This window comes from Aptenodytes patagonicus, chromosome 1 (genome assembly GCF_965638725.1).
Source record: "Aptenodytes patagonicus chromosome 1, bAptPat1.pri.cur, whole genome shotgun sequence".
Lineage (NCBI taxonomy): Eukaryota > Metazoa > Chordata > Aves > Sphenisciformes > Spheniscidae > Aptenodytes > Aptenodytes patagonicus.
Window position 1 is genome coordinate 75666460 of NC_134949.1, and position 20080 is coordinate 75686539.

At 34.6% G+C, this 20080-nt stretch overlaps 1 protein-coding gene across 30 annotated transcripts in view; it reads left to right on the forward strand.

The window, feature by feature from the left end:
- The window catches only part of C2CD5 (C2 calcium dependent domain containing 5), a 69536-nt gene that overhangs the window by 21694 nt on the left and 27762 nt on the right, over nucleotides 1–20080 (forward strand). For 11 of the 30 annotated variants that reach the window (XM_076342917.1, XM_076343020.1, XM_076342906.1 and 8 more), the window contains 4 exons: nucleotides 46–78; nucleotides 4840–4948; nucleotides 6779–6844; nucleotides 19304–19418. In XM_076342917.1, coding sequence (XP_076199032.1) covers nucleotides 46–78; nucleotides 4840–4948; nucleotides 6779–6844; nucleotides 19304–19418 — 323 coding nt within the window. The remainder of the gene's footprint in view (nucleotides 1–45; nucleotides 79–4839; nucleotides 4949–6778; nucleotides 6845–19303; nucleotides 19419–20080) is intronic. The other 19 variants (XM_076343081.1, XM_076343119.1, XM_076343138.1 and 16 more) reach the window with 3 other exon arrangements.

Sequence of the window (20080 nt, forward strand, 5' to 3'; positions counted from 1 at the left end):
AAGTGGATGATTCTCTTCTCATTTTTTGTGTTATCCGTTGCTAAGGGAGGATCGCCTCATAGGTTCTGTAGAAGGCGGGTATGTTCCAAAACATCGTGTGACTCTTTTTGTAGCCCTTTTTTCTTGTATTGAGGGTTTCTAGACAATTATTTGAAATATTTTGGTTTTCTTTTTTGTGGGGTTTTGCAGATTTCTTTGTAATCTTGTTTATGCAGGATTTTGTTTATATTTGTTCTGGGTTTTTTTTAAGAGCATTTATCAGATCGGCATACTTTTGCTTAGTGTTTTGCATGTTGATACATTTCAGTTAAAATTTTAATTTCTCTTTAAATACAAATCCATGGCTTTTTGCTTTTAATGTTTTAGTTTGAAAAAAAATGCTTTAAAAAGAGCCTTTTCTCTGTTTACCGCTCTGCTAGCGTTTCAGACATTTCATGGCTGATCTGGTATTTCCTTAGGAAGCTTTTTAAAAACAATTAAAAATGTAAATTAAGAACACTTAATGTGTTTTTAGAGCTTGAATTATTTGCACGTTGTTTTGAGGAGACCTGTATATTGTCTAGTGGAAAAAAAAATTTACTGTAAAATGGGATGGAAACATGTTGAATCTGTTATTAACGATGATGATGTAGCAAAGCATGCGGACTGTTAATTGATACAAAAAATATGTTCATACTGTCTTTCTGAAAATACCATGTTTGATGTGTTTTTGCTACAGTTACCTTTTTTTCAGTTACGTAACTATAATGAATAGCCCTTGTAAGTTATTTTGTCTGTTTTAAAATTGCACACATAGTGTAGTCTAGTTACCTGTCTGGATTAGTTAGGGTAGCACTTATTTGGGAAAACAAAGAATAAATTCAATATGTATAATATATTTCCACATGTATTAGATGTATAGTAAGTTCTTTTGAGTCTTAGTTCAGTCTGTTTGCATATATGGTAATGCTAAGGCATATTAAAACCAGTTCATTTAACTGTTTGTCTCCACAGCTTTTTTTAATCAAATGTGTTTTTAACGTGTCACTTAAATAACCCTAATTGCAAACCAGAACAGATTTTGTTTGAAGGGTAATATTACTCTCTTTCTTCCGGGAAAATACACCAGCCGTGGAAAACTCACATACGTGTTATGTTTTACATTAATATATTTTTAGTAATTCATAGGATACCTATCACGCCAACACACCTGTTGATAGCAGGTGTATATATAGCACAGCTATCTCTGTGTATATTTTTTTCTATAAATGTATATGGTATGTTTCTGTCAGTGGGAATATTTGAGCTTATTTTAATCTCAAAAAACTAGCCTATGTTTTTGTAGAAATGGCCAAATGCCGCTCTTGATGGTATTTTATATCTCTGTTGACCTCAACTTGGACAAATGCTGTTTTATTCCTCCACGTTTGCATTCTGCAAGTGCTTGAGAGATCTTTACTGCTGCCTTTTCAAAATGGAGATCTATTGATCTTCATCTCTGAAGAACACTGCTAGATAACTGTTGTGTTAGAGTGCAGTTCTCTGTGTGATTCTTTTGGCTGAAATGCTGGCTTCAGCAATTTTTCTTTCCAGCGACTTCTTTTTACTGTCCAGCCCATCCCCTCAGTTCAGTTGAAGAAAAATTGTTAAGATTGTTTGGCCATCTTGTGAGATGGCACAGTAAACGTGCTTAGACTAAAAATAATTCAACCAGGAAATTAACAGTATTTTAATATGGACCAGTTCCCTACTCTGGTTCAGCCCAAAAAGCTCTATGAACATACCTGAGCATTACAAGCATTATCTGAGGGAGTGGTACAATGGTGGGAATGAGTGAATGGCTGGAAGGGAATCTGAGAACTGCTTCAGCTGACACTAACACCAAATGATATGTGTGTGTAGCCTTGTTCCATGTGCTTGTTCATTATTTTGTGTGTCTTTGTAGGAAATGTAATTAAAAAAGAATACTAGCAATACATGTATGCATATACATAAACATTTTAAAACATTGTATTAAACAAATATTATGAGGATTTTATTGTGATCCTATCAAACTTTCCCCAAATGCCAACTATAAAATCTCTATATAGTTGCAAGGATTAAACCAGTGACAGTTCTTTCAATGTCTATGCAGTCAATGACTGTGAAATGGTGTAGTGAATTAGTATTGGTAAAATGATTGACCATCTTCAGTTGTAGCTTGGAAACTTTAAGATCATCGTGTATTCTCACACATGGGAATATTCTGTGCTTGCTTCACCTTGATGTAAAGATAGTCCTTTGCAAATTGCAGTAATAGAGGAGATTTGTAATATGGAAACACTGCATCTGGTTTTGATGGAATTTCTTGTTTTCCATGCGATAAGTATAGCTTTATAATTTTGAAGTGTTACAGATTACCACATGCAGTTGAGGCTGGAACTTGTATTTGAGTAATAAAATAATAAAAAACCCCAAACCTCTAAATGAGCTTAAAAAAGCAAAAAAGGAGTTAAAAAAAAAAGCCATCATACATAGTGATGGAATTCCATCTGCGTCAGAATGAATGAGACATTGTTAATGGAATAAGAGCATGTCAGAATGGTTCAGTGAGTCAGTTACTGAGATTTGTCTGTGGCTGAAATTAACTGATAGAACATAGGTCTAATTTTAGCATGTATCATAATATAGAGTTGCAAGTATCGATATGCCCGAGTGTATTGATTGAGGCAAAACCATGTTATTACTTTAAAGTTTTATTCCTGGTTTGTAGTTTAGGGAATCAGGCAAACTGGAAGTCTAAACATGTTAAAATTACTTGCAGTACACAGACTTATGAAAATGAACAAAAAATTAAAGTAATTCCTGAATCTCCATGTAAGATTAAAAAGCATTGGATTTGCTTATGCATTAGAGCATGGATTATTGTTCACTTTGTTCACTACATACTGCTTTAGCACAATGTAAGTGTGAGTATATATATGTATGTATAAAATATAAATGGCTTAATGGAATTTCATATAGGTGGCATATGCAGTAAACACTGATTTCTATAATTCTGGGAAAGCTATTTTTAATGTCATTGATGTGGGATAACTATATTCAGGGGACAGCAAACGTGTGTTGATATATTTAAATGTAAGTTATGCAGAATGAGTGTCATGGAATTATACAGGGACAAATGTTACCAGTATACTTGTGAATCACTGAACAGTTGATACTACAGAGCCCCGGTGAAAGAAGGTTCTAAACGAAGTGTTGATGTACTGGGTTTTTTCCATTTTTTGGCATGAAAGACGTGCAAAAAAGGAGTTCGGACTATGTTGTAGTCAGAGCTTTCTGACTGTTCTGATAACCTGCAAAGTACTTTGTGATCTGTTAGAACCTTCCGGGGGAATCTTTTCTCTAGCCCTCTCTAGAGATCCATCGGTGCTCCTGAAGACAGATTAGTCAAGCAGGTTTGCAGAGTCCTGTGATGAAATCTTCCCGCTTTTTAATTGCATCATAAGGCACGACTGCAGGTTTTGGTGTTTTGGGGGGTGGTTTTATTTGTTGTTTTTTTTTCCTTCTGGTTGTTGATGCTATGGTTGCTGATTTCAAAGTTTGCCTCTTAATTTTGAAAGTCTAAGCCAAACGAAAATTCAGAAAACTTGAAGTTTGTAGGACCTTTTAAAAGTTGTAAGAGTTCTCATAACAAGGGTGGTAATAATTCTGAGGTGTTAATTTTTAAATCTACATTGGACTTTAGTTTAAGATGACTTTTCATGCCATGTATTGCTGGAAGAACCGTGATCCTCGCTTAATCTGCAGCATGTACACTGTTTAGGTAGAAGCTCAATTGAACTGTACGTTGCAAGTGCTTCAACTATGTGAGAAAGGAATATATACTGTACTTTCTCTCATATAAAATTATGGTGTTTATTTTTTCCATTTAACCAATCATCATGACTATACAAACCATGATTGCATGATTTTTCTTTTATTTTTCTTTTTTTGCCTTTATGCATTTAGAATGGCTGAACATAAATCTATTGCCTTTCCCCCGTGAGTGTGCTATCATGTGTATATTAGACATTCCATAGAATGTCTCTCTAGAAAATAAAAGCTTCCCATTTTGGGCTCACCTCCTTTGAATATGACTGTTTTACTTCATCATGTGTGGCATGAAAAATTACTGTTATCACTTACTTTGCCTCTTGTATGAACTACATTTTTGAGTAGTTGCTGAAACTTGGTAATTCTTCATTTTAATTATGAATTGGTAAAAACTAATTTATGCAAATGAATTGGAAGTGAACTTCCTTAGTTTAAGAACTTAGAGTTGTATTTCAAAGACCTACGCTTTATTCTAGAAGATGGATATTCACTAGGAGAGCAGTCCGTTAGTATTTTTTAGTTATGTTTTCCTGTAAGAAGATATTTATCCTTCTTGCAAGACTACAGTTTGTTTTACCCTGTGCTTCAGGATCAAACTGCAGTCAGTTGTAACAATAAGACCTAAAAAATGGGGGAAAATGTTCCTTTACTTTGTATCAGCTGATGAGAGTAAAATTATGTTGTCTAGCTGCCATCCTAAAAGTGGACCAATAGAGGCTTTGTTAACACAAATGTGTAAAGTTTTGATTATTTATTAATATTGTGCCAAGATACAACTCTATGGGGGAAAAGTATTCTTACATTGTATAATACCTCTGCTTTTATTATACTATGGGTATATGAAGACATATGGTTACATAGTGCTTAGTAAGCCTGAAGGACATGTTTGGCCTAATGTAACTGCTTTGCTTGTATTTCAGGGAAATTAGCAATTCACTGCATGTTTATTGGCAATCAGCAGTGGTTGGTAAGCAGTCATTTAATGTTTCTTTTTAATCATAACAGGAATTTCCATTTTTTACCTTGACGACCTTTCCACCAGGCTTCCTTGTCCACGTTGGTGGCGTTGTCAGTGCACGGTCTGTGAAGCTCCTGGATCGCATTCACAATCCTGGTATGTTAACACAGTAACAACTTCCTTGCCCAAGTCCAGTCATAATGATCACGTACTGCTAATCTTTATAACTTTATAACATATCAGTATTTGGATAGATACAAATCTATTCTAACAACGTATGTTAAAAGCAGTATTTTTCAGACAATCATTTAAGCTTGAAAAATAATGGTAATTCAGAGGGTATGTTTTTAGTGAGAAACTTTTCAGCAAGTTAATGAAATAATAAAGTACTTTGAATCCAGTAACTTTGCATTAAAAACTGTCATTGAATTATTGGGGGCTTAATTATTTTTTTACCACTCCTTTACTATTAAAACTTGATGCAAGTTTTCCATTCAAACAAAAGTAAGATGAAATACTCGATCTTAACTATGAATGTTTTCTAATTTTCAGCTCCTTGAAATCCTTAAGGACTAATGACTACAATTTAGCTCCGTACATGTTTTTAACCTCTTCTTATAAAACCTTTACAGCTTTGTTTCTGTTCTTAAAAACATATACTGAACAGTCCTTTAAGATTTTTATTTAATATTTACCTGGGAACCCCAGTACTGGAACATGTGTATTTTGCATGTCCTAGTTCTGACATCAGAATTAAGTGACTTTTGACTCTGAAGACTTTGTTATATTCACTGAGACAAGCCAAGGAATACTCTGTAAAAAGTTGGAGTTAACAGCACACTTAAAAACGCAGACAGAGGAGAGTAAAAATAGCAGCTGTAGTGGTTTTGCATGCACTGGTCAGGAGTAATAAAACAAAGTTTGTGCAAATGCATCTTTAAAAGCAATTAAAAAAAAAATCTTTTTTCCTTTTCTTTCTTCTTCCTGTGGCCCAAGGCAAGTAATTCTGCAAGCAGGTAGATTGTTGCTGATCTAAAGATTCAATAAACTGACAACATGAAATAAAATCTGAGATTTAATTTGAATTTTAAAAAAAGGGATTTTTTTTTAAAAGCATATAGAACACAATGTTCTTTTTTTCCTATTTTTAAGATTTATTTCCACAGTGGAGAGAAGATTAAGAGAAATGTCAAAGTATAATTTATATGTGGGTGCTCCCTTTCTTTGCCACAAAGTTGTCTTAGGCTTCTGTATTTTCAGCAGATTTCTGGTACAGGTCCCTTACATGCAGAATTTCCTGTGTGATAAATTTATTTAAGACAAAAGAAAAAAAAAATCAGTTATGCTCAGAAGTTTTAAAAACTAATTTCTTGCATTATGCACTCCTTCATTTTTACCAACTGTCTGAAAGCAGGATAAGAAATAAGAGAAGATAGAGATGCATATTTGCACAACTAAGTGGCTCTTTGCAGTGTTTTTGTGGGACTTGTAGACTGCTCCTGACAAGTGAATGTAAGATCCATGATACTTTGAACTCGGTATATTGCAAAACAATGAAAACAAAAGGGGGAGTGAAGGCACATGGCTATGGGAGGGCAGGTGAAGAAGCAGAAAAAGAATTTCTGATATAGTGATGATCATACTAAGCATGTGAGTCAGCTAAGTCTAAAATATTAAAGGAAGCAAATAAACTGGCAAATGAATAAACAGGAAAACGTAGAAGAGGAAAGAACATTTGAAGGGGTGGATTGAGAACTTATCAATAAGACAATAATTGCTATATGCTGTACACTTTGATCACGCCTAGTGCTAGATTGCTATAGCATGCTCCTTTTTTTCCCTTTCTATTTCAGCCTCTTATTAACTCTGCTGTCTGTGTCTTTCCAGTTCCTGTGGAGTGGTGTTGTCAATTGTGTTCTTGTTGGTAGTTTTTTTTCACTATTCTGCTCCTATAACTGATCTACTAATTTGCTGTTTTGAACTCAGCCTTTGTCGGAATAATGGGTAACACAAGATCATACAAACTGCTAGACTGGAATAGTTTCAATTCAGGTATTTTACTAGTCATTCAGTACTACATATGCTGACAGAAATTATGGCAGCTCAGTGAAGTTCTTAGAAATGCTGTAGGATATTTAGGTTAATGCTTCAAATTTAAATCTGTTTAACCATCAAATGCCTAAATGTCTTGTTTTAATGTTGTTAAAGGCTTTCTTTAAAATTGCAAAACATTGTTTTAGAATAAAATAGTATTGCTAAGAATAATTTAATATCAATCTGGAAAGCTGAATGTTCAGATGATTATTTTGTGGTAGCTTTCAGCTCAGTGTCCATGAAGCAAATAATTTAGGGAAAGAGAATGGATTCTTATTTATACAGTTGGGATCATGTCAGGTATGATTTTTTTGTTTTAATAATTTTTTTTTTGATTGGTTGGTTTGATTTGGGGGGGGCTGTTGGTTGGTTTTGTTTTGTTTTGCATGAGCTTGCACTTTCTTCAACAATGGCTGTACTTCTGTTAATTTCAGGAAACTCATGAATTGTTTGTTCTAAATAATAGACATAAAAATTGTCTGAGAGAATGGAAAATAGACGAAGAGGACGATCTGTTTAAAGAGAAGGGTAGCGTGTAGTCCAGAATTTGTTGGTTCATAAGTTTTGTATTGTAAAATGCAATCAGCTTGCAGGACTTACAGCATAATGATTTGAACTTTTTAATCACTTTAACACCTAACTTGAAAAAAGCCCCAATATTCTATTTTTTATGCAGTTTTAGGCATCACAGTGTGTAACTTCTTTATACAGCTGCAGAGAGAATGGATGAGTTGATGATGCAGCCTACATAAAAGCTACATAGAGTACTGGCCTCTTACGGGGAGAAATAAAGACTTTTTTTTTCCTCTGGAAATGTAGCATGCTTTGTCAAAAAGAAAGGCATAACTTCTCTGCGTATAATATCCAAGCCAGCAGACCTTGCCAAACTTCAATGTTTTTAAAGCTGGCACAGTAGAAAGGTATAAAGCTGACCTTGGGGGGGGTTTGTTTCCCCCAGAAACAAACTTACTTTCTTAGTACTTCACTGTTGCAGTGCAGCTCTGTGTCATTTGTCTTTGGAAATTGCAGTGTCATGCTCTAAACTTCAGTTTAAATTATCTATATATGTTTTTCATGTCACGAATAGTTCAATAATAGGTAGTGCCTAAAACTATTGGCTCATTTTTATATTCTTGTTCCTTGCTACAGTGAGCATCCTGTAATATTATAATTATGAGGGTTTCTGTTTTTGTTGGTTTTACTTGCTTGTTCTAAAGTGATATCTTTTAAAATGAATTTTACTTTCCGTATGAAAATAATATTATGAAATTCTCAGATCTATTACTGGTATAGCATAGTCTGATCCAAGGTGTTAAAAATAAAAGTGTCGAAATTTTGCGTCTTGTATGCTACCTTGGAAAGTTTGAATTAATTGTTTCTTCTTCGAGGTAGTGTTTAGTAGGATGTTACCATGGAAGACTTTTATTAGAATAACAGAGTAAATGAGTTATGAACAGACAGTAAACATACATTGAGCTACGCTAAAAAGTGATCCAGAAATGTAAGCCTAGGAAGCTAAGGGGAAGTCATGAATTCATTTCTTGACAGAAAATTCAAAACAGTAGCCTAAATTTTTTAGAGATAACAGGAAAAAGAAAGCACATATATATAAATATACATTTTTTATATATTTTTATATATATAAATATATATATATGCATTTTATACCCAGAGGTGGTTGTTACCCAAAAATTTTTGAGTAGAGAGGTCTAAACCAAACAGTAATTTTAAAGTTAATACCTTGCTGAGAACTGTCTGTATTTCTGTTGCCTTGCCGTGTGTCAGCAGCTCTGTAGTAACGTTCTTGATTAATCCTACTGGTTAGGGACTGAGCAGGTTATGCTCATATTCCTGGAAGTAAATTTTTTTTGCAGTGCTAGGTGTGTTGCTGAACAAAGAAGAAAGGAGGAAGAGAGTAGATCAGTTGTTAAATACGATGCGTGATGGATAGTAGAGTTGCAGATTACGTACAAGTTAACTCTGTCTTAGACTGGAATAACGAATATGCTGTGCAGATCTGTTACCATTGAGAAAACAAAGGAAAAGTTTTCTATTCATGAGCCCCTTCTAGGGCTTGCTTGCTAACTGTCATTGCTGGCTAATACTTGGACTGAAGGAGAGCAGGGATTTATACAGCTTAAGGAAAACAATACTACGTCTTTACATTACATTCACGTTAGCAAGAATGTAATCACAACCATGAGTAGGCTAAAATTATTTTCCTTTTTGAAAATGTTCAGGCTTCATTTAAGCTTGCTAGTAACCTGTGTTAGCATAGAAGGGTATTTCTTTTTTTTGCCAATGGCAGGGAGGCTTGTTTAATTAAGTGTGTAAGATACAACAGGGCCATCTGATGGTGGTGAAAAGTCAGAGATTTGAAGATGCTTGAAAATCACATGTGGAAGTAAAGACTGACTTTGTTTGATGACTGGAAAAGAAACTACTTAAACATCTGGGAATTGCATATAGTTCAATGACAAAATTGTTTAAATGTTTCTAAAATTATGAAAAGGTGATGATCAAGATGAATCTGCAAAATAGAAGTAGAGAGGCAAGAGCACAAAGTCATAGAAAAGAGGACACATAATACAGTGGAAGAAATACTGTGGTGCTGTCTCTGAAAAAGGATGATAAAGATGTACTATAAATATAAACACATGAAAGGAATCCTGGATCCAGAAGACTGGATCTTGTTAAAGTTTCTCCCCAAGGTTAAATATAGAGAAGAAAGGTTCCTTAGGAAGTGCAAAGAACTTGCTGAATAAAGACTGCTTTTGCATACGGCTGTTTCATAGCACTGACATATACAGTGTTCTCACATAATTACAGTTTTAAACTCCTCATTCAGGGGGCTGCTTCAGCAGTGATTCTTCAGCTCCAGAAGTCAGAAACATGGAAGGAGAAAAGATTGTTAATAAAATTCCTAAGGATCTCCTGGGCTCCTTGTTTGATATCCAGACTTGCTGTTGGAGCGTGAAATTCTCCAGAACTCTGGTTTTATATATGAGAAAATGCAAGAGGAAAGCTCGAATATGTTTTGGTTCTGTAACTGAATGCTTTTTTTTTCCACAGAAATACAAACATACAGTGAATGTGCAAATTACATTTCATACTGCTATCTGGGGTGTAAATGTGGCATACCTGTAAGAACACAGTACAAAATGTCAGAATGTTTTTGTTAGTGTCTGATGTGGCTACCATTCAGAACCAGTAGAAAAACAACATTCTGAGCTTGACCTCTCGCCTTTTCTTGGAGAATTTCCAGGTTGACTTCTTGTACATCACCGTCTGTTGATACGATAATGGGAGGTTAAGGCAGTTGTCAGAGGCTTTTCTGAACAGAGAGAGGGGTGCAATGTTTTTCAGTAATATTTTACTCTACTTTTCTGCAACCTTTCCAGAGGAGTGAATATTCCTAAATGGTTTTTATGATTAATGTGAATGGTGTTTGAATGTTCTTTTTTGAAGCAGATGCACCCTTATATTAATGAAATAATTTTCTTTGGGACTGTGCATTATCTTTCTTTTGGAGAGTTCTGAGTAGATATTTATGTAACTGAACAAAGGGCGGTCACTGTTAGCGAGTATAGAATAGTATTCCTGTGTTCTGTTAGAGATTCATAAATTAATAAACTTGGCATTTAAAACCCTTGTTTTAGAATTCTTTGCCTAATAGTAAGTAATGCTATTTAATATGTTCATATTGATTTAAAAGTCTCCCTGAAATTTGGCTAATGGCGTGAAAGCCATAGTAGACTTTTTACTGCACGAATGTTCCAATAAAGCTGTTGCTTATTGTGCCACTACAGTTTGTTTTTGAATTGATAGTACGTAAGAGAGAGAACCTTGGTCTTGCGGACAATTGTTATTCTTGCACGTAACTCTTCCTAATTTCAAAATATGGGGCTTGACTAAAACTACCATCTTGATATAATTTCCTTCATGGATTGCAATGAGTTTTTTCAGCCTTATGATGTGTCATCTGTGGTTGCAAAGATACACTTGTAGAACTTCTTGCCTGGCTCAAAATATATTGTTAGAAGAAAACTAGAATTATTCTAGTTGAAAGGACACCTTCCTAACTACTACATAATTACAGGTAAACATGTCCTTGTAAAATGTCTACGGACAGTATTGTAGGAAAGTGGCACATAACATAAGTTCTAACTGACCATAACAGGATTATAGAAATAACTCTGGTTAAACGTTAATGGATAAGATCATTACCTGAACTGAATTAGGCAAAAGAGACTTTCCTTCTAAGTGCTAAGACTAAAGTTCCTCAATATGCCATGTTTCATATAAAGAAATATCATAGTTTGTTTTTTCCCCTGGTTCAGTTTGTACTTTGGATTCTGTTGGTGCAATTTGTCTTTGACCTTTTGCGCTAATATTTTCAGTGGTTTTTGTAAGTTTTGAGTTTTTTGGTCTCTCTTAATGCGGTCTCATTGAGGTCCTGAACTTACTCCAAAGGCACTGTAGGAAAGGTTCCTTGGATTCAGAAGTTGAGAGAGGCTTCTCTGACTAGTTTGTCTTAAAACAAAATAAAGAGTTATGAGTGTACAGAAATAATGAATGCAGAGGGTCTGTGAATGTAACAAGTAAAAGCCTGAGGAGTGTAAACAATGAATAGGAAATGCAGAGGCAGTATCATTTCCTGCCAAATAATGCCGTCCCATTTTTGCAGTTGTGCAGTGAGGTAGATAGTCTGTGTGGCAGCAAAAAAGCAGCAGTCTTGTCTGTGAACATCTGTCTGTGTTTGTTGAGAGATTAATTATTTGTGTTTAAAATTCTGTATGTTTCTTTCAAGGACTGTGTTAGATAAATTAGTATTATTGTTGCTTGTTTTAAGGTTCCAGCTAGTTTGGCTTGTTTAAAGCTTTAAATCATACTTGTAGTTCATTTTGTGATACTAGTTATAAAATAGATAAAATGTGGTTTAAGAAAACCTGTCCTGTTATAGCATAGTGTCTCCAGCTTTGGGTAATAGCCCCTTTTGTTGCTCTCATTTGAAGATGTCCTTTGAAGATTGCTCATGTTTCAAAAGGGGTTGCATTTATTGTGCCAAGATGACAAAGCAACAGAGAGATACAAGATAGAATAAGTAGTTTCTTTATTACCTAGCAGCTCTTCAAAGTGGCAGACCTTGCCTTTGTTACTGTAATAGGATCAATTAAAACAGATTCCTAGATCTTCTTTAGCGTCCCACTCATCTTACGATTAGAGGAACCTTATGCACAGCTGTGAGGACGTCACCATTATAGGATGACTTACTGATCGAAATAATAACTAAAAGCTGGAGTGACAAAGTTACATATTTAGGCCTGGCACACTGATTTTCCAGAGACAAACTAATTTCCAATATTTAACATTTTTTTAATGTCTGGGCAGTACTTTTGAACTTTTATTATTCTGAGGAAGTGTAGTGAAGTTTAAAGCTTTATTTTTAGTGTTATCTTAATAGTTTAATTTTAGGTTTCATTTTTAATATGTACATATATAAGTACTCAACATCTTTTTTTGTCTTCAAATGCTGTATCTTTTGATTTTATTTTAGTTTTTTAAAATTTTATTTAACTTGTATCACACAATGATTTCCTTTATCTATAAATTAAATTATTACTGCAGTTTTGGTATTATTGCAGGATTTTTTTTTTTTTTTTTTTAAAGATGACACTTTTTTGCAGCTTGGGCTGTTCCTATCAGACCTTCATCTACGATTAAAAGCAAAAGTTATAGGATGTATTACTGTTACGGCTGTATAGTTAATGTTTGGTGGTATTTGCAGCAGATTTTTTTTGAACCAGTTTATGGAGAACTATTGCCTCAAAGATTACTTTTAATATTTAGAAAAGGTTAAATTATGCTGTAGTCTGTCCAAGTGATTCTTGCATGTTTATTCCTAAGATCAATTACATATATCACTTGCAATGTGTGACTGATAGACAAAGTGTAGAACAGTGGAGGTTTGCTTTTTTCAGCCTGAAAATCCAAGTAGTTACTCTCTTTTTTTTTTTTTTTTAATCTGGGACATTCTGTTCAGATTTACAAAGTTTGAATTAGTTTAGGACACAGATGTTATATCACAGTGGACTATATAAAATACTTGTGTTTAGTGATGTCAGTCATAAGACTTACAAGATGCTAATCTTTAGGTATTTGAGCATTTAAACTGTTCCAAATAATATTTACTTGAGACGAGGAAGAAATGCAGGGAGACATCTCCAGGCTTGCTGTCAGGGATGTTGAGACTATAAAGTTGTTCAGGAATACATGGCTGAGAGAGTTAGCTGATTGGAAGTAAGGTAGGATTCCAAAAGCCAAACTTTGAATTAGGATTTTTATAATTCCTTTTTAGGGGTGAGATAGGTAAAAACATCTCCTGATCCATTTTAAAATTCCTTAATGGAAGTATAATTCCATATGTTTCTGTCTAAATTACAAATGCATTCACCCATATCAGAAATACAGAAGCTATGGAGATTCTGTTAATTCTGTTTCATATTTAAAGTAATTTCTTTTTTTTTCTTTTGTAAGAAAAAACAGGGTATTCTCTAGCCTCCTAGCAGTGATGTAGGTTTTATCAAGGAATTTGGAATATAAGAAGAGAATTCAGGATTTTTGATGGGAATGTTACTAAGAGGAACACTTTGCTGCTTCTCCATCATGGGGTATATCTTGGTATTAAAGCTAACACTGCTCAGTAGTGAGCTGCCACTAAAAGGAATGATGCTGCTTTTCTGTACAATTTCTGCCATGTGTTCTTGTAGTCTTCTGGTGGTCGTGTAGTGATTTGGCTTGACTGACCCAATAGAAAACTAGCCCTGCAGATGAATAGTTTTGTGTTCAGTCAGCCAGCTGAAATATCTCATGCTGTAAATGCATGAAAGGTGGATGCAGTTTTAATCCTAAATGTTCTTAAAATTGTTTCTTCATCCAAACTTAAACCAGCTTTTTTGTACATTCAGGAGTTTGGGCTTGAGAAGTGACGTATATGTTCTCTGAGCTCATTTGGCAGAAAAGCACTGATTCAATACTATTCTCCAGGCTGAATATTTTGTAGTTTAAGCTTTGTAGGAGTAAGTGTACCTGTTCTCTTTGGTGGTGTGATTCCATTGTTTTCTGCTGTTCTAGTGTATCTTAGTTTTAATTTGGTAAATCCCAATTATCTACTTCCTTCAGTTCCGTATCATAAGCAAAGTTTTCATTTTCACATCTTCTAGTCTTAAAGATGAATATAGGGAGTAATTTTTAAAAAAGCATGGAGTGGCTTTGAAAATCTTCTGAAAGTTTTAGGTTAGTCTGTTGTAGGTTTAGTTATTTGCTACCCAAGTTTTGTGTTTAAACTTTACAGACAAGAGAATTTGGCTTTTTGTACACTTACTTTAATTGTTAAATATTTTAGAAAGATGATAGGAAATGTCAGTATTTATGGGATAACCAGAGAGGATTAAATTAAACTTCAAGGTCCAGGGAAGGATGCTTGTAAACGTAACAAAGGTGTCTTAAAAAAAACCCAAACCAAACCTACAAAAAATCCCACACTTTTTTCTGTATAAGCTGATTAATAGGTTGTAATGAAGAAGATACAAGAACAAGGGGATAAGGAAGGCATGGATAATGGCTCTGCCTAGTGAAAGACTCAAAGATTGAATTTGAAGTAATATTATTGGTGTCTCCATTGCCATTTTTGAGACAACAGAACAATAAGTCATTTGTAGATTGTGGAAACTCATAGTGTGATTGTCCTTCTCATTTCAGAATGTTACATGATAAATGTAAATATTTACTAAATTATACAATATTAAAATAGGTTTAAATGAGTCATACAGTTCCTACTTCAGAGTAATTGTCTCAGGATGTCTAGGGATTCAGCTTTAATACAATAACTCTTGAGTACGATCTGTGTAATCAAGAGACCATTCTTAATTTTTCTTCAGTTTTTAAAAACCTGTATGGACCTCGCATAATGCAGATTCTAGCTAAATCTTGAAGGGCCCTGTACAAGTGAACCTCTAGCAAATGACTTTGGAAAGGTGTTTCTTCTTATGAATCAGAAAGTATTGATAGTGTGTCTAGGGTTATCTCCAGGTGAAAGATTTGGACAGGATGTTGTCCTATCCACAATACAGCCTCATAGAAGTTAACCTCCTATTTTGAAGGAAAGAGATAGGTGAATTGGTGGTGGATGGAACTGATTCAAAGAACATTTAGGGCACAAAATGAGTACAGTGCTGTTTGTATCCTCTAAAGCTGTTTAATAAAATAAGTTTGGAAAGTTTCAGTTGGCAGAAGTTTGAGTTGGCATGATTTTTATAGAATACTGTACTGTTGACAACATTGTTTCTCAAGTCTTCAACTCTAGAAACTGTACTCTGCTTCCACTTTGTTATAAATATCATGCCAATTTTGAAACATTAATAAAAGTAGGTTTAATATTCAGTTTGGTTTCCAATAAAGGGTGCATAATAGCAGTGTAATTTTTACAAACTTTTTTGTTTTGAAGTTGTAGATAAACTTTGCTATAAACTACTCAGTAGATTTGCTAGAAAAGCTTGTGATTGAGTGCTATGTATGCTTGCCTTTTTGCTTCCACCTAGAATCCAGGGCCATTACTTTCTGTAACCATTTCAGTGAGCTGCCATAGTTTTCAGTCTGTACTGTCACCTGATCCAAGCATGCGCCAAAATACCCACCGTTTCTGGCTACTGTCTGCTGAATCTGCTTTGCAAATCCTTAGTTCTTAAGCTTTTGCCTTAGCAAAAACCAGCAACAGACACTCTTACGGAGTGTACTGGACACATGCCATCCTGCTTCCCTGACTCCTCTAATTGTTTATGTAAATCCTTAGCTTTACTAAACTTGTAAATGCTACAATGGCACCCCCATGTGAAATTGTGTGGCTCATGTGTCAAAAAAGGCTGCTTGTTAAAATATTTGTCAGAAGAATATGAATGCTACACATTGCACTGCATTCAGTGTTTTGTATCAATTTATTATTGCAATGTCATGGTGTTTGATTTTAATTGTAGACAATCATTTTGTGTTTTAATATGCAAAGGTAAGTTCATGTAAACGGTGAATGTACAGTATTTATATATAAACATACTGATTCGTATTTTTGGCCTCCTTCTGGAAGAAAAAAAAATAATTAAATGTGTTAAGCAGAGGACCCAGTCTTCTTTACAAACACTTGCTTATGCATGACTCGTAATGACATTTTTGAACTTGTGCAATGAGAATTTGTTAGATTTTTTGAAAGATACTGGGCCTGATCCTGTTAACACTGAATTCAATGGCTGGAAAATTGTTCTTATTCTAATAATAATGAAAATTATCCATTATATTACTGTAGTTAATAGTTTTGTTAATTCTGATGTTGAACAGATTCTCAGAGTAAAGGGTTAAATGTTGCTTTAGCAAGACATAGTGTTGAGCAACCTCACAACAATATGTGCTTTCCATTATGGTAAGGCGTTCTTGTAGATAAGTTAGGTGGGAAAATTGTTTTAACTCTCTTAGGAACTTGTTCCTAAACCTTAATTTAAACTATAAATTTTTGTCGAGGAAAGTTAAATGTTTGCATACAGTTTGGGACCCGTCACTACTATTTCTACCTTTTCTGTTACCCTTAAGCATATCTGTTCCCTTTCAACATTTCATTCTGTTTCAGTTTTTACTGTGACTACATACCTTTTCAGTGTCATGTTCTTGTTTGCAATCTTTTTCTTTATTCCACAGCGCTTTCCCTGTTCATCCCCAGTCGCTTCACCTGTTGCTCACTTTCAACTCCTAGTCATGACTTCACATTTCTTGCACTTTTTGTCATAGAAAGGTCATTGGTGACAAGTAGGAGCAGTTTTTGCCAAATGGTATCTAAAGAGAAAAGTGATGTGATTTAGTAAAATTGGCTTTTTCGTCTTTGTTTATGTCTAGAAAAAGGTTACTTCTCCTTTGCAGGTGTTTTTCTGTGAAGTACAGAAATTTGTGTGGCTGTTCAGTCAATGTTTATAGCCAGCTGCCTGTGATCAAGTCTAATGGAGCAAGAATTGTTCTGCATACTCAGTGAACCACTTTTCCAACTGCTTACACTTTTCTGTTATAGAGAAGAACACACATTGATAAGCAATCTTCTTGTCCGTGATTGGATGGGGAAGGAGGAATTGCTCCTAAGATCCATGTCCCTTCCACCATGAAGAGTTAGTGCTAACATTTACAGAATGTGCTTGTGGTCTCACATCTCCCATACAGCTCTCCATTTTGTCAGATGTTGTAGCCTTTGCCTTAAAATGGATTTCCAAAGTTACTCTGTTCACCTACCACTACTGCCATTAACTGGTGGCAGCAATCAACAGCCTCTGTTCAGACAGAGGTGCACAGGCAAAAGAGAAGACGTTTTGCCTCCCACTTTCCTTTATGTGTACCGCAAATGGTTCTCATAGTTGAGCTTGGGAACTCCAGCCCTATGATGTGATGGGTTATTTCTGCATGAGTCTCAGCTTTTGAAAGCTGAAAAGTGTGAGACCTTGCTAGCCGGGTACTCCAACCGTCTGAGTCAGGATTACTGTATATCATCTCAAGCATTTGATTTTCCCGGTCAGTGAAAGTGTTTAAACAGTGTTTTCATGTTGAGAAATGGCAAAGTGCCAGTGCCTCAAGATTCTTCTGGTAATGCATTGAAACCTGCTGAAGGTAAACTCGGATATAATGGCCCATGATTGATACAGTTCATGAAAATCCTCATTCTCTTGTGTCTTAATGTGTATATTTTTGTCTTGATTGCGGAGAACCTTCCTAAGAACTGTCACTGTAGGGTGGTTTGTTTTTCTTTTCTGTTCAGTGTTCATTTCTTAAAGCAAAGGTTGGATAAACTTCAGTCTGCACACCCAAGGCTGCTGTTAGTCAGTACAGTGCTGTAAGTTACATAAGCATTAATGTCCAAAGTTAGGTATAGTTGAATATGCATACCTCTGTACTCTTTTTTTAATTAGAACATGACCATTAGTTTATTATAGAAAGCTGAAAGCCTTGTACTAAATGAAAAGTTGAAGTAAATTCATGAATGAATACATCTTGCTGTATAATATTTTTGTTTCAGTAAATTTCAAAGTATGTGTATATCTGCATTTTTCATTTTTGTTTGTCATGTTGTCAGAGAACCTAGTGTATGATATAGGGTTATCATACACTATATTTATAAATATTCCTGATAGTACAAAATTGGTTCCAAATGAATCTCAGGTTTTGACATTGATATTTTAAACTATGATTCAGCAAGGAGATATCAATGGCTAGAAGTTTGTATCTGTGCAAAGTTCAGTTGGTTTCAGGGAAATTGTATAAGAATCTATCTACTCAGAACCCTTTGTAGTATCTGAGTGCCTATAGTTTGTTATTGTTTTCCCCCTTATTTTACGTATCAACAATTAACACAGTTTTCAACTAAGTTCATTGGTACAGGTAAGCCATTTTGAAATAAGAAACAGTTGATGAACTGTAATTGTAAACGACAGTACTCGTTGACGTCTCATGTAAAGCTTGTGAGACGAGATTTCGTTCTGGGAAACTAATTGGTGAACAGTTAAAATAAATGGATTGCATAAACTTATTCTAGTAGCACTCTTTTTTGCATTTTTAATGTAGTATTCAAGAAAAGCAGGTAGGATACATTTTAACTTACAACCTCAAAGACAATAAAGGTAATTGGAATCCATTTGGGGGGAGGGGAAGGTGGGGTTGCCAGGATAATGAAACAAAAAAGCATTGACAAATATGTAGTCAACATACATCTCGTACTTCTTAATGTTAATGTAGAAGTAGTTTCAAATACCTATGGTTTCTCAAAGTTAGGAGCGCTGAAATAAGGACCACAGAGCTGTGTGTTTGATTAGTGATACAGTCTTGAATAAATATTTTTAAAATCTGGTTAACAGAACTGCTTGCAGTCGGAAAAACTATTGAGGTTATTTCAAAGATGTCAAGTGTATACCGAAGTAAAATATTACTTTATTATTACACATACTGTTTCATTACTACTACTAGTTTTTCAATATTGCAGAGTATCTGTGATGCTTTGTTGCAAATTACGTGCTGTTCTTGTGTTGTTGGAAACTGACAGTATGGTCTTCAAGTGGGTAGAGATTGGAACAGTATCTACAGTATTTTGTTGTTATTTGTCATATGGATGACAACAAGAATGCAGTAATTTGTCAGAACCTGTTCACGTGGGTGATGAACAAGAAAATTAATGAAAAAGCCCCATTAGTGTTTGCTTGAAGTGCGATAGCTAGGAAATAAAAAGTGTCCAGATACAACAAAACACTTGAATATGAAAAATTTGACTTTTCAGATTAATTGCATGAAACTTTATGTTGACATAGTGCAGAATAGTGAACTGATTTATACTTTGTCTTTCAGATGAACCAGAGACACGAGATGCATGGTGGGCAGAAATCAGACAAGAAATAAAATCCCATGCCAAGGCATTGGGTTGTCATGCTGTAGTGGGCTACAGTGAATCAACTAGCATTTGGTAAATCATGATGATGATTTGATTTTCAAAATGCCACAGAAAGTTTATTTCATCTTCAGTGGATTAAAAATGATGAACTATTTCAACACAGTTGTTGGTACTGTGTAGTATACCTTCTTTGGACAGTTTGTTAACTTTCTGAGATATCACTATTGTGCTGCTTTTTTTTTTTTTAATATGTTTTGGTTTGGGTTTTCATTGGGTTTTAAGATTTTTCTAATGAATGTTACAATTTTTACTTAAAAAAAAATTTCAAACCTACATATTTGCTTTTGGAGTAACAACATTAATTTATGAAGTTTTCTAAACCTAATCTACCTAAATAGTTAAGACTTTTCCTAAAAGTGTATGTATTGCAGTTTCATTATTGGGTAACAACTGGCAGACCAGTACTTAAATGGTAAACCTCAAACTTAAGTAACAAGTTCTTTACTAGGAATATATTAATTGTAAGTTAAAGGAGAATATGCTGCCTGATAGATCTAGAATACTTTAGGTGTGAACGTTCTGTATTTCTTTCTGGAAAATGCATGTCACTATTTTTATCTTTCAGTACTACAGTAGTGTTTAACATATTAAAGTGCAGCTGTGCAGTAGTCTTTCTGAGGTTGGATTCCCCAGCTCTGCATCCTATTCAGGCCAAAACTCCAGTGTCTTACTGT